The sequence below is a fragment of the Balearica regulorum genome, chromosome 1 (genome assembly GCF_011004875.1).
Source record: "Balearica regulorum gibbericeps isolate bBalReg1 chromosome 1, bBalReg1.pri, whole genome shotgun sequence".
In the NCBI taxonomy this organism is placed as follows: Eukaryota; Metazoa; Chordata; class Aves; order Gruiformes; family Gruidae; genus Balearica; species Balearica regulorum.
In genome coordinates, this window is record NC_046184.1 from 131,712,966 (window position 1) to 131,735,312 (window position 22,347).

A 22,347-nucleotide genomic window follows, 5' to 3' on the forward strand; every position below is an offset into this window, starting at 1 on the left:
GAGCACCACAGGGTGCCCTGAGGGGTCATGCTGAGCTGTTTCTGCCAAGGAGATTACAGCACCTTTGCTGAAGGACTCTACTGCCAAAGTAAAGGAGGGGTAGCCATGGTAGCCCAGGTCCACGCCACCCAAGGACCAACACCCCAAGGCCAGATGAACAGCGCTGCTGGCAGATGGCACGAGAAGGGACATCACCGTGCCAAAGGGGAGGGCAACACTCTGCGCCAGAAGAAGCAGAGGGCTGGGTGCCTGCAACATCAGCATCAGGCCAGCCTCAAATTTCTCATCTCCTCCCCCCACTTACATACCCAGACGTTGTGGCCAGGCTGGGAAGCCTCACCAGCGTGTTCCAGAGACACTTGGGGCCACCCAGGTCGCTTCAGCAGGGCAAAACGGGGATGTGAGAGCCACTCAGCTCTGATACACCCTCTTCATCTCCCCAGCCTCTCTCCTCAACTCCCACTGGCTTCTCCACCACTGGAATATCCCCACACCCATGACCCCAAATAGCAGAAAGCTTTAGCAGGGGGTGCTGTTAGAGGTCTGCTCTCCTAGCCACCACCTGGGACAAGACGATGCCCCCAAGCAAGATAAGACATATATTAAAAGACCCCAATGTTTCTTTGGCTTGCAGCAAGCACATCTACATGACAATATTACAACAGCCTGAAATGGAACTTTTATTTTGAATTCCTATTCTAAATTGCCAAGAACTTTTAACATTTTAAACTATTAAAAAGTTGCTGTTAAAGTAATGACCTTTTTTCCCCGGATGAATCTATTGCTCCTTTTATGACAAGCTTGGAAAAGTGGTAGTAATCTTCTCTTTTTCTGAAAGTAAGCATGACCATTCATTGAATCTTGTTTTTTTTTTACACAGCCGCACCCATGGCAGTATTCCCAAACTCCTGTGCTCATTCATGATTTCAGTCAGTACTGCTATATGTTATGAGCCAGAGAGGAGCTCTGTAAAATATTAACATGCAAGCAGCTCAAATACAATTGGATGGACCTAAACCAAGTATTTTTAGGATGCTACAAGATGCAGTGCTAAATAACCTACAGTCTGAAAAATCCAGCACATATATCCCAAAGAAACCATGGAACAGCTGCATCATTTAAAAGCAATGTGCAAATCTAATACGCACTGAAACTGCATCATCTAGAGGGTGGAATTATAGACAAATGATAAATAGAACAGAGTCCATATTTTTACAGGCGTGTTCCTGTTCAAAGGGTCACCAGAGTCCCATGAAAGTTAATGAGAGCTTTCTGCTTCCATGAAAACTCTTTTTATTTTCCTCCCCAGTTACAGTAATTCTTTCCTGACTTAGAGATTTGTAAAAGGGTAAAGTAGTAATATCTACACTTTTGAAGGAAAAGTAGTATCTTCCTGCTAAATATAATCTGCAAAGCCATGTGCTATTTTCTAGCTAAGAAAATATGCAAAATCAACTCTAGTGTTTAATTTTAAAAAGTTACTGGAATGGGGAAATAATAAAAATTCTTATTCTTTCAATGTTGCCTGCTATAAGTGGCATGCAGCCAGAGCTCTTTGACTGATCAACCATTTCAATCTTCAAACTTTTACGTATTTTTCAGCTAAAAAAATAGAATTTCTAGGAGGAAAGTGTATTTACCTTAAGAAATGGGTGGGTTTTTTTAAGAACTTCCATATCTATCACCCACCTTGCATTTTATAAATAGAAATTAGTGCATAAGAAAAAAAAAAACCACCACAACACTGCACTTCAAATCACTATCAAACCTAGCAGGTTGTTAAGCAAGTCAGAATCTGACAAGAAACTAACTGCCGTCATGCTGTTAAATTAACAGATTGATTTCCATGAACACTGGCCAGAAATGAGGATGGTCAGCTGCCAGCCCTATGAAACAAATATGTTAGTAGCAAGCATCTCCTTCCCTTCCCCCAGCTGCTGAAGAATGAAAAGGCTAAAAATTAATGGAAGGCCATAGGTCTTCCACCTCCAGAAAACATTATTGGGTGAGGAAACCACAGAAGGATGTTTACAACATGGAGTACCACAGAGATGAAAGCTGTATCTGTATGTGGTAGGAGAAGCAATGTCAGGACAGTAGCAGATGCCTTTCAGGGATTTATCCAGCTTCTTAGGCTAGCACAATAATGAATGTCCATGCTTACGTAACAGTTTTCTCCCAAAGAGGAGAGGTTAATAATATTGTGATTGCATGCGCTGCAATTTTAATTATAGAGGAGTATCTTGGCTATATCATTTAAACAAATGCAATTTTAATCCAATGTTAAAGAAGTCAGTTCTGTGCATCCTTAGAATGTCACTGATCATGCTGCACTGTATCATAGTCCTAAGTCATACTAACACAGTTTGTACGTAAAGTATATTGAAGAAAATCACATCTTTTACTTGAGCAAAACCTGATGTTTCATCAAAACTTTTGCTTACTACCACTATGAAATAGGTGGTTTTTATATTCATTTTTGGCTACATAAACTAAAGCTCACAGTTAAGAGACTTTCCCAAGAATAAACTAAGTTAGGACCCAAATTGAGAGCTGAATACAGCAGTTATTGCCTCTCCTTAAGCTGCTCTAATCACATTTCTCTGTCAGAAAATGCATCCGATCCAGAGCGTAACTTCTGACTGACTTTATTACCTTGCTCTTTTTTTTGCACAGATCAGTTCCACCAGAATTAAAAAAAAAACCCAACAAACAAACCAAAAAACTTCACAAATTTAGTAACATGACTGCAGAACACCACAGTAATGGAGACAAGCATCTGTTTTACCCATGGGGGAACTGAAACTTGAATTATCCAGGCACAGAATCAGTTCTGTATTAAAGCTTGGACACAGTTTAATAACAGTGCTTACCTTTCACTTTTCACTGATAAAATCAACCTTCAGTTCAGAGCTACCTCACTGTTTTGCTTTTGAGTCATTGCTAGCAACATCCTAGAACAAATAAATGAGTATATTTGTTCGGAACAGCAAAGATTCCAACTTTAAAGGTTTGATTATATCCTATTTTACAGATGTACGGTCAGTGACTAGGTACAGTTTTTGAGGAAAAAGGGTCTCGTTTCCCTATTTCAGGGTATGGGTCTAAAAAATGGGGTTGATTTCAGTTCGCTCAGATTTGGTGTACCTCTGAAATTTGAAGCATCCTCCCTCACTTGGGTACCTGCTCTTGCCCACAGTGACTGGTGCCTGCAGCGCGATGACTGTAAGGCATCTCTCTCTTCAACCAGGAGTACAGATAACCAGAAGAGACAGGTACTGGCAATTTGGAGGGTTTTCATCCATCCATCCACTTGCAGAATGTGTATCTCATCATTATTTAGCCTCGGAGGGACTAAACTCAGTCTTTAAAACCCTAGAGGGGTGTCTTGAGCACCAAGATGTACATTAATTTCAGGTTAAAGGCCTTTCCTGAAGTCAAAGCACTGTGCTGACAGGAATACACCAGTACGAAGCCCAGTCACAAACAGACAAGAAACCACCAGGTCTCTATGTTGTGAGCAGGGAAATGAAGGTCCTGATCCCAATTCCCTGTGACCACTTTTTTCTGTAATACAAATGCAATACAAACTACACACATACTGCAGGGAACGGGCTTGGAAAGCCATGTTGTGATGAGTGGACCCTACTTCAGCAAGGGTGCAGACATTAAACTATTATCAATAAAGGTGCTGCCACCAAAGTCCTCATTTGGGCTCATTTTCAGGAGCTTCCAGGGAACGTATGGAGAGCCCAAGTGCCTACCTCCAATTCATCGGGGCTGCTGGTGAGAGACAGACCTCCACTGCCTGAGAACAGACATGTTAGCATCCCCGAGTGACCACAGGTGAGCGCTAAAGATACTGTAAGGCTGAGCAGGGAAGTGCTGATAAATGCCTAAGCAGGCACAGAGAGTTGGTGGTCCAAGCTGAAGGCTCAGGCAGGATTTAGGCTGACTGGATCACACCCTAGTTTCTCACAGATTAAGCTGCAGTATGGATGTGGGTGGCCTTATCCTTCCTAGGGGGAAGGGAACAGCCAAGTTCTCCATATTTCATGCTGCATAAGGACCGTGCTCCTTGGGAGTGACCCTGCAATATTAACCCACCACAGCCATGTTTGCCTCACAATAACTCATTTGTGCTGCTGTGTGCTTACATCTCACAATGGGAATCTGAGGCGTGCGCGCGTGTGTGTGCATTGCATATTCTCATATTTAAATTGCCAAAATGGTTGTCCTGGAATTAAAATAATAAATGTATATAAACATACATGCATACACACAGATATAAATAATTTTGTTTCAGTTTAAATTTACATTATCACAACTTAATAATTTAGAAATATTCCAGTGAGTCAGTAATTCCAAGTCTTTGACACCACTCCCCTTTTCAATGTATAGAGTCCCTGAGATTCCCAGCTGCCCTGCAGCTAAATAGTGCTGCTATACTTGAAACAGATGTTTCTTGAGATTGAACTTATATAGAGAAAATAAATTAACATATGTACAAAGAAATTGTAAAAAAATCCTTAAAGGTCACTAATAGCCAAGCAAACTGAAAAAACCCCCACCAAAACCAAAAAGCCTTTAATTGAGCTGAAAACTTACGTAGCATCACTTAGCTAAAGGAAGAACAGGGATAGGGAGTTAAAAGAAATTGTCATAATAAAGCAGTAATTATTTAGCCATGAGAGTTCTTTTAGGTTTTGTTCCATTTTACTGCTGTTAAAATAATTAGCCATAAACTATGCACAGCATTCAAGCCACTGAGGTGTTCTAAGCCAGTACTGAGGTTTTTTTAAATAAAAATTTACATATTCAGAGTACATCTACTCAAATCAGGCATAGAATTTCCCTGCTTTAATTTTTCCTCCCTTATGGCACAGCATTAAGTTCCTTTTCTAACTGTTTTGATCTACTCTTACAACTATCACTGTCTCACACTTCCTCACAATCAGCTCTAACTTCATCAGAATAAGATAATGAATTATGCAACACAAGATCAGGCTGTGTAATTTACACAGCTGCTACCTGCACAAAGCACAGAGGTATTCAAAACTACTGAATCTTAACTCATACGTGGTCCAGGCTGTGCACAATTAATTTGCACAACTTTAAAGACACGTCTCCTTACCTTTCATCTCCTTCTCTACAGTGTACTTCAATTTTCAGCAATCTCAGTTAAAAGGAAGATTATTAGCATCAGAATAATACCTGCCTTTCTTTCCAAATGCACATACCTGAATTTACACCAGCAGTAAGCCTTTTAATCTGTTCTTATGAGGCAAAAAAAGTAATATAATCTGCATTCTGTTCTATAGCCATCAACATAATTAACAATAAAAAAGTTCAATTGTCTGTTACCTGGGCATAAAACATATGGTCTAATCATATATTTCACACATCGGAGACTAAGAAATTTTGAAAGAATTATTTTAACTGCAGAATTTACAGTATTCTCACTATGGAGAACATACTGTTAGCATTGTAATTTAAATTGCCTGCAAATACAAATTGTACCAAGACTAGTAGTCAGTAGCAACTAGTATGAGAGTATGAAAATAATTTTTATCAGGAATATATGCAAAAAGTTTTGGGCAGCACATTGTCTTCCAATATTTCTGTTGGAAATATTAATATCATTTGCAGCACCTCTTAGAGGATTTTTTTTCTCTAGAAACACTACCATATGGAGAAAAAAAAGGAAAACATAAAACAACTGTACAAAATAAATAAATAAATTAAAATACATCATCTCCGACTCTGTTCTGTGCAGAAAGATGAATTTAACAATTAGATCACAAGAATACTCCACAGAATACTGCAGCAGTTTTAGCAGACACATCATCAGGACTATGGTCATACAAGTATACCTTACATAAAAATATTTGATTTGGCTATGGACTCAGTAACTTTGCTATCACCAGCAGTGAAACTCTGAAGGCCCACTGATAACATCAACAGAAAAAGTCAACTGGTACTGAAGCAGAATTCTTACTACAATTACAGTGCTTTTAAAAGAGATGTTGATGCCTTCAAAGTCTGCCCAGGTGTGTATTCCCAAACTGTAGTCAGTGACGTATAGAGTAGTCTATGTCACCAATTACAAAAAAACTTTATTTTTTCCCCGAAGAAAAATAATGGAATAACTCAATAGTGAGCTGAATGGTTATTCAAATATGTTCATCTAATCACATGAGTAAACTACCAGGGGTCGATGATAACAGAGTTGTCCGTTCTTGGGTACAGCCAGGACAGAAAAAAACCTTATGTTTTTAAGTGAGCTGTGGGACACAGCAAATGGCAACAGGTGACCAAGTCCACAATCAGCTGGCAGGGAATAATACTAGAAATACAGTGTATGGCCACTGAACCCACCTCCCAGTCATATGAGAGGATGGGCATCTCGTCTTGCACCAGTTTACTATTACTGTTTGCACTATCACTTCCTGAAAGGCCTCCTACAGTAATTCAAACCTCTCAGTGCTTGGTTGTTACGCAGCTCCATCAATAGCGTACCAGTTCCACAGGTGAGGCTTAGCACGCCCAGCATATGTTCTTCAAGTACTGCAGTGCACCGTACATAACTCTACAGCAGAGACTTGGGATCAGGTGCTCCGGAGCACAGATCAAAGAGCTCACTGCAAGTGGGATGTCAGTGACCAGGTCCCAGGACCAAACCTGCCACTCAGAAAGCCCGAGAGAGCAAGGGAGTATGGAGAACTTTCCATAACCACTTGTGACTTATGAGAGACACTGCTGGTGTTCCCTTTCCATTTTGGGGCACAGTCAACCAGGTTTAATGCTTTCAGCTAAGCCAAGCAGGTGGACTTTAAAGTAAGGTAGAAGCGCTGACACAGTTAAGCTCTGTTATCATCTAGGAGACAGGTAGCTGCTGAAAAGCAGTACGGCATGGCTTTCTGCTGCAACTGAACTAATTCTACTGGCTGGTGACACAGGAGTGTAGTTAAGCGTGTAAAATTCATGTGGAATAAACAAAGGGAAATTATTTAAAATTTGGCAGAAACATGAAGCAGCGTGGGCTTGCCAAGCTTATGCTGCTTTATCTAACACGGATGCGACAATGACTTGTTTGTTAGCTGGTTTGTCGTGCCAGAGTTAGAAGTGCAAGTGAATGCCCACACTGACACAGCACACTATTTGCATAAAAATGAGCCTGTGCTCATCAAAGTGGTGTGTGTCTCACACATCAATTCCAAACAAGATCTGGAGATCAATGGAAAACAGATTCACTGGACAAGAGCATCCAGCATTTGTGCTGCAGAACTGGCAGGAGAGTCCTCACCCTTTCAAACTCCACCAATCCGAGAACAAGCGTGGGGCAGTTCTCAAAGCAGAGATACTTTATCCATGGAGCTGCTGCCAATGACCTCCATTAATTTTATTTTCACAAATATTTACTTCATTTGAACAATATTTGTGAAAAATTAAAATGAAATCTATCTACATACACACACGTGCACTTTCCTAACTCCTTAAAAGACTGATTCCTACCTCCTCTTCAGTGTACCCAAGAGTTCTTTCTCCCTGGAGAATATTCCTTGGAAAGCACAACATAATTCATCTGCATTTGTCAAATTTGTCAAGTTGTTTCTCTTTTTCATTATACTCATGTAAAAATATTTGCACTCACCATGGGGAAACAAAAGATCATCTTCCCTCACAGATTTCATTTCTGCAATATCACACTTCCTTGATATATGGGATATAAAATAATATATTTCTGTGTGTATTTGCACATCTATGTAGAAAAGAGATCATAAATAACACCATACAATCTCAACACAAATTCTATGTTAAAGGGAATTGCAAATTCACAAAAAGATTTTTCTTTTTGAGAAGATCATGACAATTCAGTTCCTTTATCAGTATGACACAATACTTTTGGAGACTGTAAAGAAAAAATAAATAATTAAACTGAAATTTTGAGAGGGAATTTGGAGGACAGACTACATTTGCCAAAATCGAAGTATGGTCCTCATATCCTGACAAACTACAGAGAGTTCAGGACAGAGCCCTGCAGAGAACTAGGTTACTTCCATAAAGACTGCCATTAACATTTCTGAACAGACCTAAAAAGCTTTTAGATGTAAATCCCACCTACCTTTAAAATTAAATATTCGTGTTAATATTTACCAAACCATTACAAACAGAGGAAGCCCAAGGATTTGGAAAGGATTAAAATCATGATCTGGGAGCTATTACTCTATCTCCTCTTCCATAAAAGCACAGGCATGACAGCAACAGAAGGAAGCTGAGCACAAGGCTATTTCTTTTGAAATTTTAAGATCTTGCTGCACTGTTTTGTTGTTCAAATCAAGCACCATAATATTATTTTAAATGAAAGATGTTGTTAGTGGAAGTTGTATAAGGTGTCAAACATCTAATGTCAACATCTTGGAATGACACTGCTGTCTGCTCCCTTATACTCTTCCAGCTCACTTCCCCACTTATGCTCTTTAGAAATACATTTTCCTTCAAAGCCGAATTAATAAGGCCTTAAATGAAATACCTGTGTTCAAAAAAGCCTAGCTTGGATCTGAAATGGATCCTGCAGAAAAACTGAATAAACAGAAATATTTGCAACATCATTTTTCTACTTGTAGGAGTTTTGTTTTGTTTTTCCCAAAATAAGACATCTACTGCAAACTCTGTTTTGGATGCATACACTCCAGAGATTCATGTGCACCCCAAGTTAAGAATTTCCTATCAATCAGCTGGAATTTGTTAGCTCCCCACAAACCCTGAGAGGTTCTGTGGAAGTTGAACTCTTCTCACTAATTGTACAGTGAAGCTTAAAAAATTGTTCCTCACTTTTCTAAGCAAACATTAAGTTAGGGTAAGGATCTAGAAAGGTATCATACTCTTCTTAAGTGTTTACCCTTGCAGGGTATCTATCATGTTTCAGAGGAATTTTAGCAAAATCTCCTCAAAGTTTTTGTACTGTAAATACAAAAAAAGTTACAGCAACTCACTTCTGTGGACTTGGCTTGGCCCACAAGAGCCCACAGGAGTTTCCACAGTAAGGTACATGCCATACAAAAGCTAGGTGTTATCTACATACTACATGATTCCAAAAAATCCAATTTCAATGGTAACTTATAGGTGTTAAAAACATTAAACATACCAGCTTCTATGTGAAACAGATTGATAAATGACCATACTCACCTATTTTGCCAAATTAAACATATTTCTTCCAGCATCTATATTTACATATGTTCTGATGAGTTTTAGCCAACAAACACAAATTTAGGGAATCCATGTCTATCACATATCATCTTACTTGTATTAAATCCATAAGTCATATCATACCTGTATTAGAAATATATGCAATGTACCAAAAATGCCTCCAAAATAAAGAAACTATGCACAGGAGATTACACAAGAACAGCCTATTATTCAAGAATCCTACACCATCCTGAGTCTATACCTCCATGTTTTCTGCTTGGAGTATTTTCTCTACAGCTTTATCACTGACGCAACCAGAAAGACTACTGTGAACAGTAATAATTCATGTAAGTAATAATATTGTTTCCTGCATTTTCAGTTGGTTAAAAGGAGGACTATCTTGAGGCAAAATACACTCTTGAATTATATATGGACAGAAACATGACTACTGCAGTACAGTGCAAATTCTAAGTCACCTGAATGACTTTTTTGTTTATTTACGTTGGAAATATTTTAGACAGACAGGCTTTTAGAGGAGATTAAGGATGGAATTTACAGGTAAGTTTAAGGGAAGATAGTGCCTAAATTCTTTGAATTTTAATGGGGGAGTCATGCCTCTTAATTACAGACCTATTTAAAAAACCAATTCTGTTCTGTAAGGCAAAACTGATACAGAATATTCACATAGTTATCTAACCTCAGTAAACCACAATTTAAAGGACAATTTTCTGAACATTAACTTTTCACTGACTTTAGGTTTAATCTTATAATTTTTTATTTTAAAAATTCAGAACACATTTACATTCCAGATATCCTGCCAGCAACAAGTGGAATACATCCTGTTACGCATGTTTTGTATCAACATAGCAAAAGATGAGGGCAATCACTTGAAATTCTTTGATATCACTGCCAAATGAAATACTATGAAGACTAAGCATCACTACAAGCAAACAGAGGATGTCAATGGAGAACTTAAAAGTGTTTGACACCCAGTATAACAAAAATCAATGTAAGTCACTTAATTATTCTCCTATTTTGTCATGCTGCTTATTTGAAAGCCAGTGGGCTTTCTGAAAGAACAGCCTTTTCATAATTATTAAAATGCGATTCTCATAAAAAGTGTTAGCTAACAAGTTGGATTTTAAAAATAATTGTGTCGAATTTCTCTTCCCCATATTTATGTTCATTCTTTGAAATACATAGTACTGAAAACCAGTCATTAGCTTCACTTTGACAAACAGAATACACTGAAATATCTGAGGAAAATACAGGGGGAAAAAAGTTTTAACTCCAAAATAAATTTAAATTTAGAGGGGTTTTTTTTAGATTTTGATTCTCCAATTACAAGACATCACCCAAATAACGATTACATGCAAACAATACTTCCCTACAGTTCTAGAATCAGATCTCATAAAAATTTAGTCATTGGAAATAAGTTAAAAGGAGCAAATTAAAAAACAGATCCTATGTTTTCAATTGCTGAGCAGTATATGAAGTGTGAAAAAATTCAATGAAAAGAAAAGACAAAATGTAATATCTTCAGAATCCTTTATCTCCTAAGTAAGAATACCTCTTCTCCCCAGAAAAACAGATTCCTAGAGCTGGACAGAAAATTCCTTGACGGGGCCAGAGTACAAAAGAACTGACTTACACTCTCACCAAAAGGAATAAAAAGATTTAAAAAATGCTGCAATACCTATAGAAAAGATTGACTATTTGGGCTGTATAAACTGGAAAGTGAATGAAGCGCGCCTTTGCAAAGGTAAGATGGAAGGCACAATCAAAGAGAATGCTAGCTGATTCTCACTGTGGAAAGGCGACATTAAAATACAAGGAAGTTACTTGTATACAATATCAAAGATGACAATTATTTTAATGATATTGTTGATACAAAGCAAGAGCATACATGTGTGATACATGTGTGATTTAGTCTATTATTAGATTTAGATCATATATGTGTGATTTAGTCTATTATTTAAGTATCTTCTACACTAAATGTCACTATTGAAAAGTTAATTAGGTTTGTCTTAGCTCCCTATGATCCTTCCTCCTAGAACTACAATCAATTCTTTTTTTCTGTACATTTCAAAATACCTAGCTTCACTGATGCAACAGCCAAAACACCCAAATCCTACATTAAAAATTCCATCCAACTAGGTAACAAAGCACATCTTAAGGGTTGTCAAAATGTTTTTATTATTAGTGTTAGGAGTAGGAATCCAATCTTTCCATCAAATAAACGCAGTGTAGATGTGCCAAGAAACCTAGAATAAATACCTAGTTGATTGGAAATTTTCAAGTTGATAAGGCAACTTTGCTGTATAGCACTATCAGAATTTGCTGGAAAAACTAGCTAGCATAAGGATTGAATACTTGTTGATGTGCTCCTTCAGATGTCCATACATTTTGATAGCCAAAATAATAATGTTTTAAAATGTTTTTCATATTAAATTGATGTCATAAGCTTTCTTAGTGCAGAAAAATAACTGTCCATGTAAGTAATCTTGGGATACAATACTTATGAAGAATCTATATTGTCAAAAAAAAAGTATTTAAATTCACCCTGATCAGCTTAGATTATCAAATTACATTGCCTAGCTCAAAAGATAGCTTCTCATCAGTTAAGTTCCACACATGTACAGTGCATTTGATATCAAACTTAGCTGGAGGGTATACTGAAATATTACACTAATTTGTGCAGAGGAGCTGACATGACGTACAATGGCCTAAAGCTAGAAGTGAAACCCCATGGGGAATGACAAAACAGACTTTTAACAGATGACTGCTGTCTTAATAATGGCGATCTAGGATATTTTTCTGTCAGTTAAATTGCTTGTAAGGACACATGTAATTAATAACATATACTGACTTTCACTACTCTTAAGAAACCTTATACTTCGGGAAAAGAATAGTTGCTTTCTACACTGACAGTCTCCTCTTTTTCCGTTACCAAGCCTTACCTTAGAAAAGGTAATTTTATTTTAACAGTTCACAAATCCTAAATAACTAACATGCATCTGTTCAAACAAAGAGCAATTTCCACTAGTTTTCTTGCCTATTATATCTGAAATATTTGTTTCATCTTAACTTTCCAAATTTAAAAAATGTATTTAAATCAAGCTAAACGCCCTAGGCACACTATGGAAATTTTATGCGCTTTTGCTCTCGAAAACCATGTTCTACACATTCCAGTCTATTTGGAAAGTAGTAAGTTTTCCAGCTTCCAGGAAGTAATCTTGATCTTAAATCCTCAAGAGCACAACAGTTCCAACTCCCTGCATCCCTTTGCCCCAAACCTTCCATTACACGACACCAACTGTTTATTAATAGAGCATGGGTAAGCAGAAAACATCCTAACATATCTCCCAAGCCACAGCTATTTAGCCTGACATCTCCAGTGGTACTCAGAGGATCAGCGCTTAACTTACAAACTGAAGAACTATGTGATTTCAGAAGAGAAAAGGAATATTTAGATGTTAGAAAAAATAATGACTTATAAAAACACATTTTTCTACACATTTCTTCTCTACACATGCTGATGTGCCATGACACCTCTATCTCCAATTGACACAGAACATAATTATACATACCACAGTTTGGTGGTTAACTTGAATCACTTCATCCCCAGCATGGATTTTCTTGCACCGATCTGCAGGTGACTGAATTTAAAATAAAAGAGATGATAAAGAATACAGCTCTTACTGGTCATCATCTCTCTTTCAGCAGTATGATTGCTAAGCTATGTAAATCAGGTTAGATTGATAATTACATTCTACTGTGAAATAATTAAAGAAATATTTAATAAATCAATTCATTGTTGTTGGAGAAAAATGCTCTGTACTGTTGTACCCAATGCAATTGAATATTAAAAAAGGTATGAATTTTTTTATTCAAGGGTAACCAGGTCTTAAGGATTTGCTTTTAATTTCATTCTGCCAAAAGAGTGCTTTAATCTGCCTGACATCTCTTAAGTCTGAAAACCCAGTCTTTGGCTGAATTTTGAACCTATCAAGCCTAACTGACAATTCCTCATGAGCAAATTTCACAACATTGCCTTTTTATTCTACAATGTTTCAATATGTTGCAGAGAACTTCAGTATATTACTGTTCTTCAAAGAGTACACCGGGAGAGAGGATTAGGTTAGGTACCAGCTAGGAAGATCACAAAAGTTACATTGTAACTAAGTTTCTAGGTCATTATTGGGGTGAAAGAAATGGAACCAGCATCAAAATCCTACAAAGATCACACTTTCGAAAAGCAAAGTAGTTTTCTTCTTTGCTTTTACCTCAAAAAAACACCCCAACAAAAAAATTCCAAACAAAACCCAACAAAAATCCCCAACCCTCCCCCATAAAGTGACATCCCCCCAAAACTTTCCCTTCTTCTGCCTTCTATATTTACAGTAAACCAACTGTTTTCTGAGGAAAATACTCCTATGCTTAGAGGAAACCAAGTTCCTTCAGCTTTTCATAGAGTGACAATGCTTTGATTTTTCTCTCAGTACTGTGGCTGCCAGCCTATGAAGGCACTTGATCAACTTAAAGGCAGAATTTTACAGAAAGGAATGAAATTAAATTCATTTTCAGGTGAGATAACAGGTTATCTAGAGAATATGCTCCAGGCCTGAAATATGGACTGTTTGTAATAACCTATGTACCACATCCCCATTCAAAATATATGCTCCTTAGCTATGCTGTGACTTTCTAGTACAATTCCATGTAACTCATGGCCTAAGATAAGGACAGTGTTCAAATGGAAGTTATCCAAGAGAAACATGAGGCTGAAAGAAGGGCCGCTCATGACTCAGTCCTAGGAGACGTTGCTCAGAACATCCTAAATCAAGCTGGGCTGGTAAAAGTGTAATTTTACTTACAGAAAGAACAGCAGCCTTGACTTTTTGGAACTATTTCAGCATTAAAGGTGTTGGCAGAGTGACTTGAGGAAAAATTTTAACACTGGTAATGATGGTCTAATGATCTGTCTTCTGCTGCTACAACTCACTTACTCATTCATACGTCTAACAATCTTTATAATCCTCATATGTAATACTGCTATTTTAGCTCAGATATAGTTACACCTAAGACTTTAAAAATGTCAATGCAAGTGAATCTTGTGTCATTATCGTTGAACTGTACAGGACTGTATTATGATACAAACTTTCTCCTGTACGGACTTCAGCGCTTGCAGCTTAAATCTTGACAAAACAGGTATTTTGTGTAGCAGTTTGCCAAGCCAGTAAATATGGTCTGAGAATCTTCAAATTGGAAAAATCTGCTTTAAAAAACTCATTGCAATTATGCCTCGAACATACTGCAAGGTGAGGTAAAAATCCTTTATACAGGAGCCTCAAGGCTGTGGTCTTATGAAGAGGTTGCAACTCTTGTTCCTTACCACTTTTTCCTCCCAAGTGAACAATACTGACCTTGCTGTAAAGAAACAGCATCTTTTATCATCACTATTTAAGGAAAACATAGGAGAATTGGTAAGCTCTTTCTTTTTTTTGGATGTATATGCCGATCATTAAGCAAAACACCCATTCAAGAAGTCCTACTAGGAGGAACAAAGTGTGTCACATCACAGCTAATATCTTCATTAGCTGGTAATTTGGTTCAACAGGTAGTTGAACAACAGAAGGAAGTAGTTATCGCTTAGGCTTACACACTGATACCATACAAGGTATTCAGAATCTGTTAAGGATTTGTTCTTCAGAATAGATTTAGTTTTGTCCTGTAGGCTAAACGTCTTCTTTGTCCCATTCCCCCAGTACACCCACACTGTCTGAAAGACCAGTTTAGACCCCTGGAGCACTCCCAGAGTGGAGATTTTGGTGCTATTTCTTCAGAAAGGCCTCTCTTCCCTGAGTCCTAAAGGCAACCCACAAACTCAACCAGTGAGCAGGTACAATGGGAGCACCCCCTTCAAAGTTACACTCCTGCTGGAGATGCACTGCATGCTATTACTTTAGAAAATACTCTTTTCTATTGGAAAAACAAATTACAAGATGGTCTTATTTGAAGAATACATTTGTTTCGTGAATTCAAAGAATCTCTCCAACATGGTCCAAAAGGGTTACTCAACAAGAAAGCTGTAATCTCTTCCTGGACCAATACACCCTTTAGATTTGTTACTTCCAAACAAAAGAGAGAAGACGTGAACCAGAAAGCTCAGCTTGCTCTAATGCTACAGGACCACCAGGGAGAAGCTCTTATGGGGCAGTGACCTGTGAGGAAACCTGCTCTCTCACAGTTCAAGTTTCAGAGCTCAGCTGCTTTGAACTGCAGGGCCGGTGTGTTGGGAGACATGACTCCTAATGCTGAACAGCAAGATCCAAACTCTAATGGGCTTTGTAGCTGGACATCAAACACCTCAAATGGCAAACAGAAAAAGCAGAACTGTGGTTACAAAAACTACTACATTACATTAATGCATCTAGCACTGCCATGCTACTGTGTTTCTTAAAAAGACAAGTGCTTCTCCATGATCTGTCAGGAAAGTGTCAAACAAAAAGTTGTGCCAATGTCTCACTTGGAGAAGCAGAATTGGAAAGAAGGCGGCCACAAAATTTTGTCCAAAGGGAAGAGAATTTGGATTCTTACTGTTTCCTAGAAGTGAAATTCTATCACAAATAGTAAATATGTCAACATCAATAGGTCAGATCACATTTGCACCATCATGAGCTTGCTCTGGCCATGCTGCTTAGATGTTTCTTCTTTTTTTTGTTTTGTTAAAGGAAGCAGCTAGCAATTGTGTGTTTAAAAGCAGGAGACACCTTACTTTCTCTAAGGCATTAGTCATTTTCACAAACACTTTAACATACAACAGGTTTTTCCCTAGACAGCAGACTGCAGTTTCTTGGTCTGCTGTGAGCACCTCTAGGGTGTTACAGTGAGTGAAAGAGTCAGTAATGAAAGCAGAAAAGTCATCACGACTGAAGCTTCCTGACATGGCTTTAAATTATATTCATGAATCACAAAAGAGAGGAGTTTTGAGGGAATGCATTAAGATTTTATTTTTATCTTTGCCCTTGGGAAATTAAATCCAATATTAGTAAGTCATGGAGAGAAATGATTCCTTTTTTAATCTGAGAGAAATTCAACTGTAAAAACCATCCTCTTTGCTTTCATGTTTTCTAGATTAAGCTCAACTATGTTTAGTTTTGCTAACTTCGCTGATGATATCTGTAGGTCTGACTCCCTAGGATTTTGATTTCAAGATTGAAATTCCTTATGTTTTCCTTATTCTGAGACAGGTGGCATTCACAGAAGTTCTACAACAGATATTATCTATTGGGTATAGCCCATGGATATCCTGCCCACAGCAGAAGAAAAAAGAAAGAAAGGCTATCAGATCGCAGTTCCTATGAAGGGATGAAAATAAGATTCCTATTTTACTGAGATGTTAACAGAACTTCACTGCAGATCAGAGGCAGCAGCTGTAAATACCATGTAGGTAGTTTGCACTTTCCATAGCATGACACAATAGCAAGATAAAACAAACATTTCTGACAGCTTCATTTTAAGAAAACGCCATCAAAATCTTTGACAGGAATTGTCTAAGCCATTATGGAACAGTCCAGTGTTGTTTAGTGGCTTGTTCCATGTTCCTTGAAGATTATGGATAGAAGCTTTTCTGCCCAAAATGATCATTTTGCTTACTTCCTAACAGACAGCCAGTTCTCTAAATATGGTGTACAAGGAAAGGAGGTTGCATTTCAAAGGCAGTTGTAAAGTAGTCTATTATGTTTTGTTTGCTGTTTAATACCTTCAGTGAGAATTAGTACACCAGTAATAAGTGTTCCTTTCTATAAGCATTACTCAGAAGTTCATGCAGAAATATATGGTTATTTGTCAATGTGAAGGGATGTTCTCATATCCATGCATTTATTTATTACAGAAATAAAGCTTGATAGATGGAAAATATAAAAGCTGTTTGTCTAATACTGCAGCAAACTCCAGCATATCAGCTTATACATAATAAGGGCATTTATCTTTTATTCACAGAGCAAGGTAACTCCAAGACAGCTACTTCCTATATTGATCAACTGCAGCATTTTAGGTGTCTTGCAAGAACAAATCAAAACTGATTCCCCTGGTCCTCAACTGGAAACAACTCTTTCAATTCTGAGGTAAACAAGCACAAGCGTTTCTGCCGTCCAACATGCTATTGGTCCTCAACAGCCAACTAGCACACTTTTGCAAGCAAAATGTAGTCTATAGCAAAGGGAAAGCATAAACCACAGGTAAGGTCAAAAAGGCTTCCAGGCCTGAACATACAGTATTAACAATACTTACATTTTCTGTTGTTCCAGTAATTACATGGAGACCATCATATGTTGATTTAATGTACATACCCTAAGAAAAAGACATCATGGGAAAGAATTTTTAAAGTGTTTCATAAACCATTCACCATCCAAACATAACTTGCATATCTCTAAAAGAAAAGCCTTTTTTTTTTTTCCTTTCTTTTTTTTGAAGATTTGTGGACTTTTAATATATGCCATGAGGAATTCACCTCTGGATAGCAAAGTGCTTTCTGATACACTTCGAGAACAGCAGCCCCAATGTTAGCAATAGCAAACTAAAACTTTTACCACAGTCATCTCAATAAATACTACCCAATTTTTTTAATATACTCCTTCAACTACAAATATTACAACACCTGATTACAAAAAAACCCACCCAGAATTACAAATTGCCTTAGGATGATCGATACTTCCATTTTGCTTTGGAAGCTACAGAAGACTAAAAGATCTGGAGTCGCTGGTAGGCAATGCTGCAAACATAACTCTCAAACTGATAACCAGTGCTCTGAAGTGCGCTTGCAAAACAGCTCTAAGACCTTCTGATAGCCTCACTCACCTCAGTGAACAGGTCAGCTATAAAACTCAGTGGTGAAAACTTAAACATCGACTTTGTTAGTTATCCCACTTCTTTCAGAAATATACAGAAAAGGAGGGATAGCTTATGAACAGACTGAAGTTCCTGCATGGGTAGTCTGAGACAGTGTCTCAGACTTTTCATTAAGTCATAATTCAAACATTTTAACAGCATCTCTCACTGAGACAGTGAGAGAAGAAAAAAGGAGAGATAATTGGCATACACTGAGCATTCAACAACTTCTGAGGAATCTCCTTTCCCCCAAACGGTTCACACAAAGCAGGTAAAAATTGAGCACTTGAGTAAACATTATCTCTGTAACCTACTTTTCCTCTTTTTCGTCAGAGTGCCACAAAGAAGTCTGTTCCTAGCTGAGGAACTGGGTGCACTCCCTGGTCATTAAGTACGGTAAAGAGGCGAAGAAGACCTATCAGGTTGGACTAAACTAATTTGGGACCAGAACTCACACACATTTTGGTCATGGGGACAAGGAAGTACCTTCCCCACTTATCAAAGTGGATGATATCTCCTGTAAAAAACAGGGACTTCACAAGTTTCTTAGAAGAGGGGGTTCAAAATTAAACTCCTGTTTTGCTCTGTACAATATGTAGCAGTAATGGCATCAAATCCAGTTGTCACATTGGGCTGTCACAGCTAGAAGAGACCAAAGCAAGAATCTGCTTGTTACTACACAGAAAGGAAGCCTCTAGTATCATTCTTTAACTTCCAGCTCCTCTATGACCCTTCAGCAATTTTTCCATTGATTGGCTCCATGAACGTAGTTTCCTTCCAGTTATCTCAAATATAGAATGGCAATTTCTTATGCATTTATCCTCACAACACCCCTGTGAGGTAGGGAAACACTAATATACACACAGTTTACAGACAGGATAATAAGCCACACAAGAGGCTGAGATACATTGGTATCTGTTATTTGGTACTCATGCGTACCTCAAACCAACAAAACCAAGGGCCTAAATCTCTCTCAGGATCTGGATCTAAGTGACCTGACCGTACACCCTGTGACATGGCAAGAACTGAAATCACAGTGACAGGAACTGACTCAGGTCCCCACACAGAGCAATTTCTGAAGAAACTCACGTCTTTGTTTTTATTGACAGGGAGTTACTGCTTTCAACTTATCAGGATGAAAGTAGAGGATGAAGTCTCACATTTAACGGTTAGACAATGTTTAGTTTTGTGCAAAGCCTTATTCTGAAGGATAGTGAGGTCATCCAAGTATGCTATGATGGCGAAGTGCGTTTCACATCTAATCTAGTCTTTTCTAGAAATTTAAAAGACTCTGAAGAAGCAAAAGAGGAGAAAGAATTTTTGCAGAATTTTCTTTAAAGGCTAAGATTAAGATTTTGCACACGTTGGGAAAGAGAGGGAAGAGGGAAGCCAGGAAAAAAAAATTCTTTTTATTCCAAACGTGCAAAATTAATAAATGTTACTATGTGTACTATGCCACATTAGTTTTGCATGTTGTACTATGCCAACATAATTCTGTTCACAAAGCAGCTTTTAAATGTTGAGAGGTAACATTTTGCAACAGAAAGATGAGCTACCCTTTCACCCACGTTCCTCCACACCTTAAGTGAACAATATATGGGAAATGGTACAGAGAAGAGAATGGTTCTGGCTTATTGTTTGATCTGGAATGGAAATAAGAATACTATAGGCATTTACAAGTTTTCCCCTCTCTGCCTCCTTGTGGCTGCACAATATGAACAGTACTTTTAGGGATCAAGAATATAGGGGAGATGAGTGTGTGTGCTGTTCATTTGTACTGAAACAAATCAGCAGATACACATCTTAGATATCCAAAGATAATGCCATGGTCTCTATGAATTTACCAGAATCAATCAGGTCAAATTAAAGGAAAGATAATTCAGTTAATACGATTAAAATAATTGTAAAGTAACCACCCTAAGAATCAAGAACAAGTGTGTGCCTAGATTAAAGATCAGGTAACTCATGCTTAATTACATCACAGATTGTCCTTCCTGATCCATTACGAGTGGAAGTCTAATTTCAAACTGTACATTTTATCTTGGTGCAAAATATTATTCAGTTAAGAGTTAGAAAAGAGACCTTGTACCTTTTTTCTTTTTGTTCTTTCTTTTCTTTCTATTTTTTTAAAGAATGAAAACAGAATCTGAAATACTATTAACATGTTTTATGCCATGCTGGATGAAAAAGAAAAGAAGATACTAATTCCATTTTATCACACACATAACTGAATTTTTACTCTTTCACTGTGAGATTATCTTAATGGAATCCCCCAAAGTTGCACATGCCTCTTTAACCCCAAAAGTTCTCAGAGTTCTGTTCATAATTTTTTCCCAGCTCCTCCAATATTTCAAGCCAAATAACTCAGAAGAAATATTAGGAACAGTACTACACTGGATTCCTGGAAAATACTTTCTAGCTAGGCAGCCAGCAGTGCACCTTTAAACAGCTGCCACATTCTGCTGTATCTACAACTTGTATTTTATGAATGCTTTTTCACATGGCAGGCTCATTTTTGTGTTTGCTTCGGCAGGTGAAGAGGAAGTCAGAACAGTCTCATGTTCTGGTGGATACACCTTTGCGTTTCTGAATCTAGCAAGCTAGGTGAAAAGCTGCTACTTGAAATTATACTATAGCACCTGAACTAACTAGGATTAAAATGATAATATGAACAGGAAAAATTGAAATTCAGGCTTAAATCTTGCCACAATTCTCTGATATTCTGTTCTATATTAAAAAAAAAAAAAAGTAAAAGACTGTCGAAGAAAAACTTCCAAGGAAAAGTGGTAGCTATAACCTGGTTACTTGCTATTTGTCAAAGAAAAGGTATACAGAATTGTGCCTCTTTACTAAATACGCTTACTGTTTTCAGTCAAGCAGTAATATCTTTAAGTCTGTTTTCTGGCAAAAGATACTACCTAAGCTAGTCAGTTTTGTCTCTTTCTAGAACATCAATAGTGTAAAACCACACAAAATTCAGTTCTGCTTAATGATACACATAAAACAACTTCCAAGTCCTCAAAAAAAAAAAAAAAAAAAAGAAAAAAAAAGAAAAAAAAGAAAGGAGTGATTACTCATGGGACCATGCTGGTGATTGCAAAGCTGACCACATTAATCCATTTCAGAGCCTTTTAAAAGAATTTTCTACTCTGACAACTCCCTCTTCACCCTTACTTCACAGCCACCGCAGGCTGTACCTCAGCAACACTCACTGGAGAACACAGTCACACACCCGGGCAACAGACCAGGGATAGAGGAAAGAAAAAAAACCCACAATACCAAAACCCACACACCCATAACGTTGCTTTACCCAGTACACCAGAGTTTCCCCACACCACACCCTAACAACATTTTCTGCTTGCCAGGTTATTTAGTCTGTTTTTCTGATAGGTGTTAACTAGTTTTAATATCTATAAGACATTGTAAACCCTGTAACACAATTACCTTCTCCTTCTGCATTAAGGTATTAGTCTGACAATTTACATTTACCTCTGACTGATACTTACGTTTCCAAAAAAAAGGTCAAACACAATGAAGGAACTATTTGTGCTGATTAAAACATCCTGATAGTGCTCCAATGTGTTTTAAGTTGTAAAAACTCCAATTATTATCTCAATTCCATTTTGTAATTATCATATGAGTTTAGGGAAATATGATTGGTTTCCAAACTTTTTATTTCCTTCTCTTCTCTTTTCCTTTTTCTCTCCCTCATCTACTTTAGCTTCTCAGATATTAAATTTGAGACATGTTAGATATTCTATTTATGCTAGGTGACAAAAAAAATCTTCACAGTTAGTAGCCATCCTTGCCCTTTTCCTTCTGCTTGAAGTCTTTCCATCTTTATAGAAGATTTTATTCAGTGATCAGTAGAGTCAGCACAGAACTATCATGTGGGTCAAAAATCTAGAATAAAGTTGATAATGATCCATTTTTCCATCTCCATTGTTGCACAAATCATGGTAGAAGGTCCAGAAGTTATCAAGCTTCACATTCATCCACGTGCTCCCTCCTGATGTGCAGAGGATATTCACAGCTCCAAGCTTCACCATCAATTTTTAAACTGACACACTTAGCACTCAACAGCGTGGTACCAACATGCATTTGCTGTATCTTAACTGCAAGATTTAGTTTAAAAAACAGACAAACAAAAAGCCCAACAATCCAAAAGCAAAGCTTTCATACAGAGCACCAAGAGCAACCTGACAAAGATGCTCTATTAGTAAGACTAGCACTGTAACAAACTGAAAGGTATGATATTTACCCTCCCGG

The 22,347-nt window shown here is 37.6% G+C and overlaps 1 protein-coding gene across 8 annotated transcripts in view; it reads right to left on the bottom strand.

Annotated features, from left to right (window-relative positions):
* Positions 1-22,347, bottom strand: part of CNKSR2 (connector enhancer of kinase suppressor of Ras 2) — a 232,707-nt gene that overhangs the window by 112,310 nt on the left and 98,050 nt on the right. For 6 of the 8 annotated variants that reach the window (XM_075775012.1, XM_075775009.1, XM_075775003.1 and 3 more), the window contains exons 7-8: positions 17,482-17,541; positions 12,780-12,848 (exon numbers count right to left, since the gene is read on the bottom strand). The exons of the other annotated variants lie outside the window; for them this stretch is intronic. In XM_075775012.1, the coding sequence (XP_075631127.1) occupies positions 12,780-12,848; positions 17,482-17,541 (129 nt within the window). The remainder of the gene's footprint in view (positions 1-12,779; positions 12,849-17,481; positions 17,542-22,347) is intronic. 8 annotated transcript variants of the gene reach the window in all.